At 42.5% G+C, this 14,322-nt stretch overlaps 1 protein-coding gene across 19 annotated transcripts in view; it reads right to left on the reverse strand.

The window, feature by feature from the left end:
• HERC1 (HECT and RLD domain containing E3 ubiquitin protein ligase family member 1) overlaps positions 1–14,322 on the reverse strand; it is a 119,431-nt gene that overhangs the window by 32,533 nt on the left and 72,576 nt on the right. For 9 of the 19 annotated variants that reach the window (XM_082198174.1, XM_082198181.1, XM_082198167.1 and 6 more), the window contains 11 exons: positions 13,202–13,400; positions 12,552–12,712; positions 12,007–12,123; positions 11,257–11,488; positions 9,397–9,521; positions 8,567–8,787; positions 4,777–5,045; positions 3,315–3,379; positions 3,027–3,224; positions 2,035–2,209; positions 791–1,061 (listed from right to left, as the gene is read on the reverse strand). In XM_082198174.1, coding sequence (XP_082054300.1) covers positions 791–1,061; positions 2,035–2,209; positions 3,027–3,224; positions 3,315–3,379; positions 4,777–5,045; positions 8,567–8,787; positions 9,397–9,521; positions 11,257–11,488; positions 12,007–12,123; positions 12,552–12,712; positions 13,202–13,400 — 2,033 coding nt within the window. Of the gene's footprint in view, positions 1–790; positions 1,062–2,034; positions 2,210–3,026; positions 3,228–3,314; positions 3,380–4,776; positions 5,046–8,566; positions 8,788–9,396; positions 9,522–11,256; positions 11,489–12,006; positions 12,124–12,551; positions 12,713–13,201; positions 13,401–14,322 lie in introns of all 19 variants that reach the window. The other 10 variants (XM_082198173.1, XM_082198172.1, XM_082198171.1 and 7 more) reach the window with 2 other exon arrangements.

Below are 14,322 nucleotides of genomic sequence, written 5' to 3' on the forward strand. Positions count from 1 at the left end.
AGTAATGTGGAAGCAATCAGGCAGCATGCACCACTACAAGGCCTGTTCCAGATAAACCACGATTAGCCAGTAAGTCTTATTGTTATGTGTGAATACAGCAATGGATTGCTCTTCCATGTGTATCTTTGGAGGACAACTAGACTGGATGAACTTTCAAAGTTAAGAGAAGTGACTGCAAATGTTGGGGGAGGGGGGAACTAAGCCCTGTGCCAAATGCTCTCCAGCCCTCTACTTCACTGCCACAGAAAGCAAGATTGTTCATTACCTTGTTGGTTCCAGAGTTTAAAGGTATTATGGACTTTGTGATTCAAATAATGTTCAATTTAAAAGTACTCACTCTGCAATGCATAAGCACACCATGTTCCTTTTATACCAGATGCCCATTTTCAAAATTCTCATTTTGTCTGGTGTTATGAGGTTATTGTTAAGTATGTTAGTTATCTAACATACTGCATGTTAGTTATCACTACTAATGTTACATAATGGTTAGTCCATGTACATTGCCAAGTAGAGAACACTGCATGAAAACTAAGCAAACTTGCTCAAAGTTTTATAACAACAGCACTCACTCAATGCCAAAGTCAGAGGAGTGGGAGAAACTGGGTATGGTGATATACCAAAAGAGGATTGCACAGTCCTAAACCCCATTTCCCTTGGAAATACGCAATATTTCAGAGATTTTTCTTTTTAAAAAAGCAATTGTTATATGCCATTTCTTGGGATAACTTCAAAAAGAATAGATTTAGTACCAGAAAATAAAAACCCAGAGCAGAAGGATGGTTGATCCTACCTGGGTACACAGTTGAACCAGCAGTTTTGCAGCACTTGGGGTATTTGAAGCTAAACAACCAACAGCTGTGCTCAGATAGGCCAAGCAGGAAATGGGCTTGCTCATTTTGCTATGCACGCCTCGAGATCTCTCGGAGGAACCGGATACAGTACAGGGACTTGTGGAGAGGCCTGCTCTCCCTGCTGCAGCCAGGCACATCAGTCGGACCAAGGTTCGGATATCGGTTAAACCCAAGGACTCAAGTCCAGCTGCAAGACTGCAACTAGACCCACTGTTGAGGAAAAAAAGGCAAGTTTTTTCTGCCTACTGACACCCCACACAAACACAGCATTCACATTTCAAGGCATCTATTATACATTGCAGTGGTCATAAAAAACCAAAGGACTGCAGCTCAGTGGTAGAGAATCAACCTCCAAGTTGGGCTAGAAATGTTCCCTGCCTCAAACCCTGGAGAACTGCTGCTAGTCAGGGTACACAATATTGATCGAGTTGGTCTGACACAGTACAAAGCAGCCCCTATGTCTCTAAACCGAGTATAGGATAAAGAGTACAAGTTATTGTTTTTCTGTCAAGGAGAATATTAAGTCAGTCCTCAGAAAGTCAGTGTCAGAGCAGCATACCATCATTATGTCTGCAATCAGGACCAGGGAAAAGGAAGGAAAGGACACTGGCAATCTACATCTGTTTGCTGTGGATGCAGAAGAACATGAGCCCTAGAAGTGGGAGGTGCCTCCTAGTAGCCCTGCCCCCTGGTCAAATTTTCCTTTGTTTCAATAGACTGTGAATGGAGAGTGTCCCCACATTTGGACCACTGGATAGAGCAATATGAGGGGTAGCCAATGTGGCACTTTCAAGACGTTTTGGACAACGCTCATCAGCCCCAGTCAGCTTGGCAAATTGTCAGGGATAATAGGAGTTATAGTTCACAACATTTGGGTGATACCATGCTAGGTATCCCTGAGACACAGAGAGATTGCCAGTGTTCAGAATTTTTTCTTGTTACTAAAGAAAAGGAATTATCTAGGGTGGGGGGGAACTTGCTTTGAAATTAACACGTGGCTACTTTGGAAAGTTTGCACTAAGATGGGAATTAGCCCTATTCTCCTTGTGTTATCTAGCAGATTTTTTACCATATTCAAAAGTTGCTTAGTTTCTATTTTGCTTTGGATTTTGTTTCAGATAACACCACAAGCTAACAATCACAGGGTCATTGTTCAAATCAGGTCCTCTAGAGCTTGACAAACCTGACAGAAAGGAGTGAGAGGGCTCTCATGACCATTGTTCTTGCCAAGAGGACTTGAGCTGCCGCCGTCACCCTTCTTAAAGCCATAACACGGTCGTGTGGATTTACCAGAGCAGCAGCTTGTTCTCCCAGTGTAATTCTGCCAGAAGAACTTTTTTCTATGGAGCCATGGCAACCTTGAATTCAAGGAGTGACAAGAAAAGGAAGCATTGCAGCATATGCAAATTTATACCAAATAATTCTATGTTTTGCAAGTCACCTTGAACATTTTAAATAAAAAGTTAACTCATCAATGTTTAAATGTTTTTTAAAAGTGACGGCAGTTTCAAGTGTGAGACCTAATTCAGGAGGTGAACCTGCACTTTCCCCAAGGACTCGAGTGACAGAAACTGCACAAGATAAACACAATGGGTCATCTCATGCTGAAGTTAATGCTGGGCGGTTCAAAACCCTCTCTCACTCCCGTTTCCATCTACCTCACCTCAACTGATGGGAGCACTGCACTGATATCTCTATACCATTCATCATCCCACTGACTACAGTTGGAAACAAAACGGTGGACTAAGTGGTCCTTTGGTTGAAGCCAGCATTGTTCTTGCACGGAAGGGGTACCTGAATAACTCCACTCACTGAGTCAACAACATACCTATGATTTCTTCAGAGGATGTCCCTTACATCATCTTATGTACCAAAAAAAGCCCTTCTGCTTTTACTCAACCCTACTCTCATGCTTTCCTTTCCTAATACCACATTCCCTGCAGATCCTTAAAGGGCGGAGGGAGATGGGAATAAGTGGTTTTGAAGTTTTCCTAGCTTTTGATGACACAGGAGGAAGCTATGAAAAAACATCTATTCCAAAGTAATAGTACCACCACCTAAAAACAGATGAAGCCAATTAATTTGGCTGCAATTTCACAGCGAGTATGTTCAGGATAATGACCAAGAAAAAACAGTGCAAGACTTCAGGCAATTATTTCTCTATGTAAAGTTTACCTATTTGCATCAGTGTTTCCTCCATACTATTGGTGGCTGTGACCATGGCAACTGAGGCTCCCAGTGGATCACTATCCGGGAACTGAACAGGCTCAGGTACAATACGGCGATCATTCAACCCAAGGGGTCCAGCCAACAGTTCAAATTCCTCTTCACCCGTCAGCTTTTCATCCTCGTCAACATCCAACATGTCCCAGTCTTCTAGCATGAGAGAAGTAAATTGCAGTTAGGTATACTATTTTAAAGCAAAACTTGAACTATGCACTGGTGTCATCTGAAAAGACCTGCATAAAGAAGTACCTTCATAGACACTGTCTTGCTTGCCTATCAGGTCGGGTGCCTGTCCTTTATATCTGCACCAAAAAGAGAACACAACAATCTGCTGTTAAATCGAACACCCCATCTTTTTCTTTTTTTAAAGTATTTTAGTCTTTTCTTGATTTTCTTGTTGTTTTTTTGATGAAATATAGATTCCTCTTCAATTTTTCAAGTCTTATCAAAGATGCACCACAATATCTTTCGAGATGCACCCCAGAAACTTCTGACACTACCAGTTCCAAGTTCCAAGCAATAGCTGGGCCAAAGAACTGAGAGTCTGTATGCGATTTTGTGTCAGGCATTGAAACCCAAACTTTGTATAAAGCATCAAAATGAAATGCTGATTTTGAAAACATTATCTTAACAGTCTAATATTTGATTTCATAAATTATTTTAAAATGTGACAATGTTATTCTTCTCCCTCATGCAAAGAAGTTACACAGGACTTCATTAGCAGCTCACATTTGAAAGTCTGGAACAAACAGGACTGCCAATAAGTTTTGATGCTTGTGTATTTCTAACCTTCCTCCATATGGAGGCACCCTTATATCAAGTCAAACCACTGGCCCCACCTAGGTGAATAGTCTCTACTTCTGGACAGAAAATTCATGGCCCTCCAGATGTTTTGGACTCCAGTTCTGATCATTCCAGACCATCAGCCATGCTGACTGGGGCTGAAGGGATTTGGAGTCCAAAAATATTTCTCCATCTCTGCTCTAGCAAGGGTTAGATGCTATCTCCTCCAGATGTTGCTGGATTACAACTTCCATCATTCTCCATTGTGCTGACTGGGGCTGATGGGAGTTTAAGTCCAACAACAATCCTAATCTACCGTATTTTTTGCACCATAACACTCACTTTTTTCCTCCTAGAAAGTAAGGGGAAATGTCTGTGCGTGTTATGGAGGAAATGCCTACGGGTGGCATGCCTACGGATTTTCCTCCTCTAAAAACTACGTGCGTGTTATGGTCGGGTGCGTGTTATAGAGCGAAAAATACAGTAATTGGCAGCAGCTATCCAAGGTCTTAGACAATTTGTAAACAATATTGGACTATTAGTCAGTGTAGACCAATACAGTCTACTGACTGGCAGCGGCTTTTGAAGATCTCACACTAGGGTTGCTGGGGATTGGACCCAGCACCTTTGCCATTCAGAGGAGATGCTCTGCTTCTGAGCTGTACCCTTCTAATGATGTCAGGGGGACCCTGTGACAGGGGTTAGGATGAGACTTGACTTGCCCAAGGCTACCCAATGGAGCTTTCTGGCCATGCAAGGATTTTAAACCAAGCTTTCAGTATCCAACCCAACACTCTAGTTACTGTACCATATTGGCTCATGAAGTTCAGCTCTTTTATGATAAGTGCTTCCTTTTTCCTTTCCTTTCTTTCTTTTTTCCAGCAAAGGGCATCACAGGCTACACAGTCTTTGGTACCTTTCCGAGGAAGATGTCTTAGACTTGCTCTTCAAGGTCAAGTATTTTTCTCGGCAGCTGCCACACAAGAGGTAATAGGGATTCCCACTTCCACATTCGCCACCAAACCATCCATCCACATAGGAGCCATTGCTGCGGTAGCCCTGCCGGTTTGCACTGCGCCCACAGCCAGGGTGGTTTCTTTTCATGTGTTGATTGAAGCTGACAACGCTGGATTCACACAACTCACATACTACCACTTCTTCTCTGTCTTCAGATTCGCAAACATGCTGCACAGTGTAATCATGCAGTTATAATCATGTACACACAGAAAAATCTAGTATTTCTATTGTATTTTAACGGACTGTCATAACCACAGCTGACTCAGCAGTTCTCAGTTGCAGCTTATTATGGAGGCAATAAAAAAAAACTGGAAATACAGTGGATTGTCATAGTCAACCTTTGAATAGGTGCCCTTCAGATGTTTTGGATTACAACTCCAATAAGTCCCAGCCAGGATGGCCAATAGTCAGGGATGGTGGAAGTTGTGGACCAAAAAAGCTAGAGGGCACTAGGCTGGCAAAGGCAGCTGTAGGTCAACAACTTCAAATATATTAAAGTTAGCAGTTTGTACTTTACTGGCAACCTAATCGCATGAACCTTTCTTTGACAGGGTCAAAGAAAAATTCATGCCAAAAGTTCAGTCAAAGTCTAAAAATCAAGAGTCTTATTTTCTGCCTATAAATCCCAAGTTTCTTGAGTTTTAAAAAAATGGCCTACAGATGCTTAATTCACATGCTCTGCATACTTTGCAAAGCTGTGCAAATAGGTCTTACAAATTGGTTTGCTTTCAGTTTATTTAAGAGGAACTCTTAAGTAAAAGGTGGGGGGAGAAAATAGGAAGGTTTACTGGTTTTATTGAACAAACAAACAAACCCTAATATTAGCAGGAAAAATACTTTTTTTCTCTAGCTCTTGCAATTGAAAGGAAAAGCCTAAAGTAAGAACTGCTCAATACATTTAGGCAAAATGAGGATGTAGATGGTGGTAGAATTCTGGACTGTACCACTACAACTGCAGGGTCATATTTCTGGGGGAAGGGTGGTCCATAAAAAGCTTCCTTCACTTAGTAAATTAACTCACAAGGAAGAAAAGTTTAGCATCTTTCTTCCTGATGAACTAATTTACTATAAGCATAGAGAGTTCAAATACCTGAGGCCAGCTCCCTGAAATTTGAGGCAGCCTAGTTTGCCACCTCATTCTGTTTAATGTGCAGATTGGCTCAAAAGCCTCATCATTCTACAGACACTACTGCACTATTTACTTTTCCTTGAAAGTGATCAGAGAGCACCAGAACAGAGAAAGTCAGACCCCCTAGTCCATCTAGCTCAGTACTGTCTACACTGACTGGCAGTGGCTCTTTAGGGATTCAGGCAGGAGGTCTCTTCCCACCCTACCTGGGTATGTCAAGGATTGAACCTGGGACCTTCTGCATGCAAAGCAAGTGCTCTACCACTGACATACAGCCCAATAAATTTGGGTGCATTTGTTAGATCCTAATTCAAAACAAGGGCAATTATGTCTTCACTACTCAAGCATAGCACTAGACATCTTTAAAGCCTATGGTTTTCAGCACCTTCAGCAAGATGCTAAGCCAAAGACACCTGCTTACTTGAAGAGGCAGCAAAACATATATGAACACTGCTGTGAAAACATCAAAGCGCACTATGATCATCTCAATCTGAGAAGTACTTTAAGCAGCAACTGTTGCATTGAAACTATACAGGATATTTGCTTTCGTAGATTTTCACGGGTACAGGAATGCAGGTTTTGGTGTCTTCGGGTGTCTTCCCGTGTAAGAGTCGGGGTGTCTGTGCGACGTTTCGACGAGGTCTCACTCGTCATCTTCAGGCTGGTGCTTTCGGCTTCTTGTTACTGGAACAGAGCAGAGTCTGGTGTTTGAGTTCCTATAAATACTGTTGAGGGGTGTGGTGTATAGCCTCCAACGTTCTGGGCAGAGAGGAAGTTCCTAGATTAGTGTGCCTTTTCTTCTTTTGTTCCTTAATTACTTGAGGGATATCTTGGGTGATTTCATGAGTGATATTCTGAATATCACTGGGTGGGTCATTAAGTGTAGATTACTTCCTCTCTTTTCCAACACATGAAAGAAACAGGACACGAAATTAATTTTGCAGATTCCAAATTGCTCTTTAACATGGAACATCACCACAAGAGAATAATCATGGAAGCCATCGAGATAGAGAAACACCCTCACAACATGAACAAGCGTGACGACACGTCCCGCCTGCCAGACATCTGGAAATTAGCCCTCCCCACAAAAACCGACACCAGAACCAGAGGCACACAGAACGCCGTCACCAATCAACCACACCAGACCCAAACCCAGACCCTCTCCACAGACATATTACAGACTCCATCCAGTAGCCAAACTATAGTGGCACCTCCGGATGCTGCACCCCCCTGCAATCCCTACACAGATCTGGCTGGCACAAGGCACAAAACCATAGCTCGCCCCTATACACGAAGCCAAGCCAGAGCACAACTAAATGCAGCACAGCCATCTTCTCAGAAAAACTCTTCACAAGCTCAAGAGGTCAAGACACGAAAGCTTTAGCAACTAATCTACACTTAATGACCCACCCAGTGATATTCAGAATATCACTCATGAAATCACCCAAGATATCCCTCAAGTAATTAAGGAACAAAAGAAGAAAAGGCACACTAATCTAGGAACTTCCTCTCTGCCCAGAACGTTGGAGGCTATACACCACACCCCTCAACAGTATTTATAGGAACTCAAACACCAGACTCTGCTCTGTTCCAGTAACAAGAAGCCGAAAGCACCAGCCTGAAGATGATGAGTGAGACCTCGTCGAAACGTCGCACAGACACCCCGACTCTTACACGGGAAGACACCCGAAGACACCAAAACCTGTATACAGGATATTGTAACTAGAAGCAATTTAGCATATTCCCAAAGCATTAAACAAGGTACAATCTTCAATAAATTTCTCTCACACTGGAGAGCTCTTGCATAACCATCATTCTGTTCAAAATAAAAGTTCTACAACAGCCTTCCCCAATGCTGGCCTCCAGTTGTTAAGGGTAACCACGCTGGATGAGTTCAGGGGGAGCTGTAGTCCAAACCACCTGGAGCATACCAGGTGGGATAATTATTATTATTTTTTTTAAAAAAAGAAGTGTACTGTTCCAATGTAGATAATTCCAGCTGATGTTTGGGGCTGCTCTTTGAGGCTGATTTTTGGCCGTGTTTGGATGACTTCAAGCCCCAATTTGTCCCAGCCATGACTTCACCCGCCCCACAGCTGACATCAAACATGACATCAGGTGTGGGGTAGGTGTGCATGGCCAAACTGGCCTGCCTGGGGGCAGGGGTGCTACTTGGGCCTACAGGCCAGAGTTTTCCTACCCCTGATTTAGGGGAATATTAGCCACTCATCATCTCTGATGAATGAAATCATGCAACTGTCTAAAAAACTTTTTTACAGCTTGCCTGTTTTTCCTTTAAAATGTCAAGTGACTTAATTAGCAGAAAAGACAGCTGGCAAATGGGAAAGCAGTCAAAGTAAAGAGAAACTGTTTCACATGAAATGTACCAATGAGAACTACATGATGATATTCACTTGTGCTGTTAAGAGCCTGGAACCATCCATATAAGGGTTAGCAGCAATAATGTTAATAAAACAACTGCTTAGGTAATGCATAATGTTATTTCATTTCCTAGAAAGCAAGTAATAAGCAAAGCAGCCCCAGCTGCAATCACACACACCCAGGTAGGCCAATCCAATACCTCCGGGATCCACATTCCTAGAATGTCATTATCACTGGCAAGATCCTGCCCAAACATGGCTTCCATGGCTTCATCATCCAAGTCAATTTCTAACTCCTCATCCAAGTTGAAGTCATACAACGCTCCAGGGTCTTGTGGCAAGGAGATCCCTTCTCTCCGGCTCTGATTCCTGTGCGCCTGTACAGAGCGGTACAATCCCGCTTAAATCAGAGAGAAAAGAAGCACACAGTTTGTTTTGCGGGTTAGTAGTAGCAGTACACGCTAGCTATGGTCAAAGCTGCAACTTAGCAAAATGGGTGCTGTGATGGATAAAGACACTTAAACTGCAGGACCTCTTAGGAGAGATGTCATTCACATTTCAAAGTGAGACACACTGTGCTACTCTCATTCACTGGCCAACACCAGCACCACCAGGCCCCAAAGAATAGATGTCATTCACTTACATGGGGAAGCAGGGGCAAATATAAGGACTATACTTGGTCCCCTGACTCCAAAAGCAGGGCTTCCTTCCCTAGCCCCAACAGTTTGGGTTGATGGCACCTTAATTTACATTGTCACACGAAACTTATCAGCCACAAAAATCTTCATCATTTCTACGTAAGTCCCACTCTGGGTTCTGTTTCTTAACCACACCATTCTGACAAGATTAGAAACTGCTCTATTATACACACACATATGAAAATGTTAACATACACACTGACACATACAAGGCTAGCAGAACACATTTAAAGTTCTGTGCTACAGAGTACATGCCCTCTTCAGCAGGGATGAAAAGAAAAGGGCGTTGAAAAATATTTCCAAACACCTACCAGCACGGGCTAGCAGCGTCCGAGCAGCTAAGTCAAATTTGTGCCTCCTGGTCACTGCTGATCGACCCCTTGAGGTGGGTCCACTTCCAGATGCTGCATTTTCTACGTGTTCCATACTATCATGGCTGAAATGTACAAATAGTTTAGAAATATTGAAATGTGTCAAGTATTCATTAACATTAATCCAGATTGGACATCGGACCAAGAAGGGGGTAATGTTTATATTGCCTAAGCGCTTGTTGTAGATAGCCTAACTCTCATAAAGCATAGAGGCCTTGATTTCTACTAAATTAGGTCCCAATCGCCAGTTATTTGCTCCATTGTAGGACTGCTCTAACTAGAACTGGAGAAATGTATAGCTCTGCTTTTATCTCTAACTTCTGAATGTATAACTCATAATACGCTCAGTCACTTTTGCTTTACCACAGATTAGGGTCTTTATTTAGATCAGGAATGTGAATGCATTAGTTCTTCTACTGTGAAAATTGATCTCCATATGCTTTCTTTCTTGTAATAAACAACTTGGTGTGATTATGTTTGTGGAGAATAAGTATAAGTTAGGCACATGTTAGAACAGCACTTGATTGATCTCTCTCTCTCAAGCGACAGGTTTCTGGGGTTCTTATGTAGGGAAGAGACATATAATGCCTTTTGTGTCTTGCCTCTTAAGACAGATTTTTCAGAAAATATTTGAGAACAGAAGAGCCCTGCTGAGCTAGTCAGCACTCTATTTCTCACAGCAGTCAACAAGCCTGAGCTGGCTGTGGTTGACGAGGCTTGTAGTTCCAAACAGCTGGAGAAACCTGATTGGGCAACACTGCTCTGAACTATTGGTTAACAGACTTGGCCTCCATGGGTTTCTCTAATCCCATCTAAGATAGACTGATTTTAAAAAACTAATGCATATTTTTAAAATAACCATATTGCATATTTTAATAGTAAACATGGATGAGAGCCAACAAACTGAAGCTCAATCTAGATAAGACTGAGGCACTGTTAGTGGGTGGTTCCCTAGACCAGATGGCTGGGAAGTTGCCTGCTCTTGAAGGAGTGGGTCCTTTGCTGTCACTTGAGGCTCAGGCGGCCTCAGTGGTGCAGTGTGTGTTCTATCAGCTTTGGCTGGTGGCCTAGCTCCGCCCCTATCTGGACAGGGATAGCCTAACTTTTGTTGTCTATGGTCTGGTATCCTCTAGGTTAGATTACTGCAATGCGTTATATGTAGGGGTGCCTCTGAAGACAGTTCAGAAATGGCAGCTGGTGCAGAATTCGCCGACTAGGCTGCTCACCGGGGCAACATGGTTTGAGCATATTACACCAATCCTGGGCTGAGTGCACTGGCTGCCAAATAGTTTCTGGGCCCAATTCAAAGTGCTGGTTTTGACATATAAAGCCTTAAGCAGCTCAGGATTGCAATACCTCAAGGACCACCTCTCTCCATATGAACCTGCCTGGACCCTGAGATCATCCTCTGAAGCACTTCTTCCTATGCCTGCTCCATGAGAGGTCTGGAAGGTGGCAGCATGAGAATGGGCTTTTCTTGCTACCCCCAGGGAGATTTGGCTGGCGGCTTTATTATACATCTTTAGGCACTAGGTGTAAATGTTCTTTAACCAGGCCTTTGGCTGATTGACATCTGATGCCCTTTTAAATGTGTTGTGGGAGGGACAATTACTGGTTTGCTTGTGTTCTGTTTTTTTATCATGTAATTTTATGTTGTCAGTCACCCTAAGATCTCTGGATAAAGGGTGGTATACAAAATGAATGAATGAATGAATGAATGTGCTGGGGAGTACTATTGTGTGGAAAACTAATACTTACAGTCCCATTAAGGTTTGAAACCTGAAGAAACTAACATTTTACCTTTCGCTAAAACCTTCCTCCATTTCAGTGGCATCAGCTGAAGGAATGTCACCGGGAGACTGCAGGTAACACTGATCACTTGACTTCCCGCTGCCCCCAGAAACTACAGTGCCATGGAGGGAATCGGCTGTTTCTTCTGACTGAGGGTCTTCGTCTTCCTCGTTCCCAGGATGCTCTATCATCCACATTGCTAAGACTGTAATGTTTTGAGCATCTGCTTCTCCTCTTGCGCCTAAGAAAGAAAAATCTTATGAAATGACACTCAATTATGAAAACAGGAATGCCCTCTGTTAGAAATGGATATGAATTCCAAAAGTTCATGACAGAAACTCTTTCCAAAGTTTTGTCACATGCAGCTTGATAGCTGATGCAACACCCAACAACCAGAGCATCTTGCCTTCACCTCTTTTAAGGGCAGTCCCTCCTTCTTACAACTGCAGAGAAAAGCTTGAGTGTGCTTGGAAATCCGAAGAAACCAAGAACTTTTGGTGGGTGGTTGTTCAGGATCTTCTACTATTTGATCCTGGGCTCTTATTCCTTGAGCAACTTCAAGGGAGTGCTTGTCCCCATCACACTTTACAGACTAATATTTGACAACAAAGAGCAAACCCTTTAATGAAAAAGAAAGCTATGACACTTCAGAGCCTAACTGGCTTGTTACTTGTGCTCACACTCACACATGCGCGCGCGCTCTCTCTCTCTCTCTGACAAAGCGGTGCAGTGCATATTCCTTGACAGAAGAAGGATTACCTGTGGCTTCCATTGCTTTCGCAATCTGCCGTAGGGAGAAGCCCATTTCTAACAAGGGCACAGCAATAGCTGGTGGAGGGGGGGAAGTTGAAAGGCGGCTGCTTGGGTCCGACAAAGCTGTGGATTGTGGAAAAAGAATGAATAGCAAATCAGCACCATCTCCTTCATAATTCATCCTGCAAACTTATTCAGTCAGGCTACAAAAGCTCAAAATCATTTATTTTGGCTGCATTTCCCCAAACACATACATATTTGTATGCATTTTCCCTAATATGCTTAGTCTTGTATATAATTGTACAAAGTACAGTTACATCTTTTTGTTACTACAAAAAGGGGGGGGGAGTAGTAATATCTTCCACGTATCTGCCAATGAATGTTTTAGTATTAAGAGGTTAAACCATTAGCATTCCCTGGCATTGATGCCTTGACCAGCTGAGGGCACATACAGTGATAGTAAACACACAAATTTCAGTACGGATATGAAAAGGACAAAATTGAGTTGCAATATATATATAAACCTTACTAAGGCAATGGACGAAACCTACCTGTCCGATTGGCAGGTCTTGCAGACTGAGAATCAGGAGAGGTCAGTGATTGTCTCCTGCCTACTTCATCAGAAGGAGATGTTGGCAAAGACGATATGGGAGGCGTTTGTGCACGTCTTGTTGGGAGTACAGTAGTAGTTGGGTAACTGGAGAACATTTGCCTTTTAAAAATATATAAATAAAAAAGGTAAAGCAATGGATAGCAGTGCAAGGCATACCAACAAACAAGATAAATACCTGTATTTCTAATATTTTCTAATATTACATGGTGATAGCTGTAACCCACCAATGGGATGCGTATGGATGTCAGAAAAAGTAGGATCCATTCCTCACCATCTCTCCTTCCTAAACAAGCCTCCTTCAAATTTAAAAGATTTGAAAACAGCCTGAGGGTTCAACAGGCACAACCTATTTTGTGAGTGATGACAACCCAACTCAACACTATTACGTCTGGCACCATTAGTCAGCAAGTAAAAAAACACACCGTTTTATTGTTGAAGTAGGAAGGAAACAGCCTACTTTAGTTAAACAATTTGCAAACATTTTCAGAAAATGAAATCTATCTTTCGGTGAAAACTTATCAAGATAAAAAATGATTACAAACTTGGCTGGATTGTTTATGAAAAGCAAGATCAGACGTCAATCCATACCTAAGAAGGCTAAGAGGCAAAACACCAGGGGACTCAGAGGCAGGCACAGTTTCTGTATCAGTCACCGGAGTGGTGGCAGTGGTTGTGTCTTCTAGAGAGCTGCTCATGAAAGATGTGGTACTAGAGGCTGAAGGACTCGTCGTCACAGGGGTCTGGGCCTGCTGAGCTTGGTCGCTTTCTTCTGCTTGCTGGTCCACTTCTGCAGAACAATTTAATGTTTTCCCATATCATTTAGCTTTTAAAAATTTCATTTATGACTTGCTCCCTATAAAGCACCTTGAAGCAATTTCACAATGCAACAAACACATACTCAAAACAATGGCATTTACACAAAGTTTAAAATATTGTGTACATTAAAAAAATGAGATCTAGTATAGACACTGATTGGAATAAAAATATAGCTATACAGATACGCTTATTTTTACAGGCAACTGCAGCACACCTGGGACCGAATACATGTGGGCCTCCTGAAGGCATCTTCCTAGCAAACATGGGAAATAGGCCACTTTGCCTTCTCCTGTAGAACTCTCCTTACATTCTTATATGTGGTTCTAAAGTTTTGATTGTTGAATGAAGGGTTGGGTGGCTGATATTTATTCTGTTAGAACATGCCATATCACAAGGAATGATCCCTTCAGACCTAAACTTTATGGAGCACCCTTCTTCCTAATATATGGGCTGGTGCTATCATTATTCATCATTCTGCACTAATTAAAGGCATGCTTATTTGCCCAAGCTTTCAGAGGGGGCCAGCTGAAAATGAATTGACTTGTTTTTTGGGGGGTTGTACATTGATATTGTACATTTTTATTTTAAATTTTAAATTGTTTTTATGTGACTTATGTTGCTGTAACCTGCCCTAGGATCATGAGCTGATGAAGAGGGGTCTAGGAACCAAAATAATAAATAAACAGTAAATGATAATCAAGTATTCCAGCAGTAGCCAGAAAGGTATCCTTGGGACACTCCAAAGCAGAATGTGAAGCCAATTGCCACCGCGCCCCCTGCCAACTCCCCACATGCTCTAGCACAATGCAGGCAAATGCTCCTCAACTGGAGACATGAGTGCTGAAAGGACAACTGCAACCTTAGCTCAGAACACAGACCAGGGGGATTCTTTG

The sequence above is a fragment of the Podarcis vaucheri genome (genome assembly GCF_965113315.1).
Source record: "Podarcis vaucheri genome assembly, chromosome: 14".
Lineage (NCBI taxonomy): Eukaryota > Metazoa > Chordata > Lepidosauria > Squamata > Lacertidae > Podarcis > Podarcis vaucheri.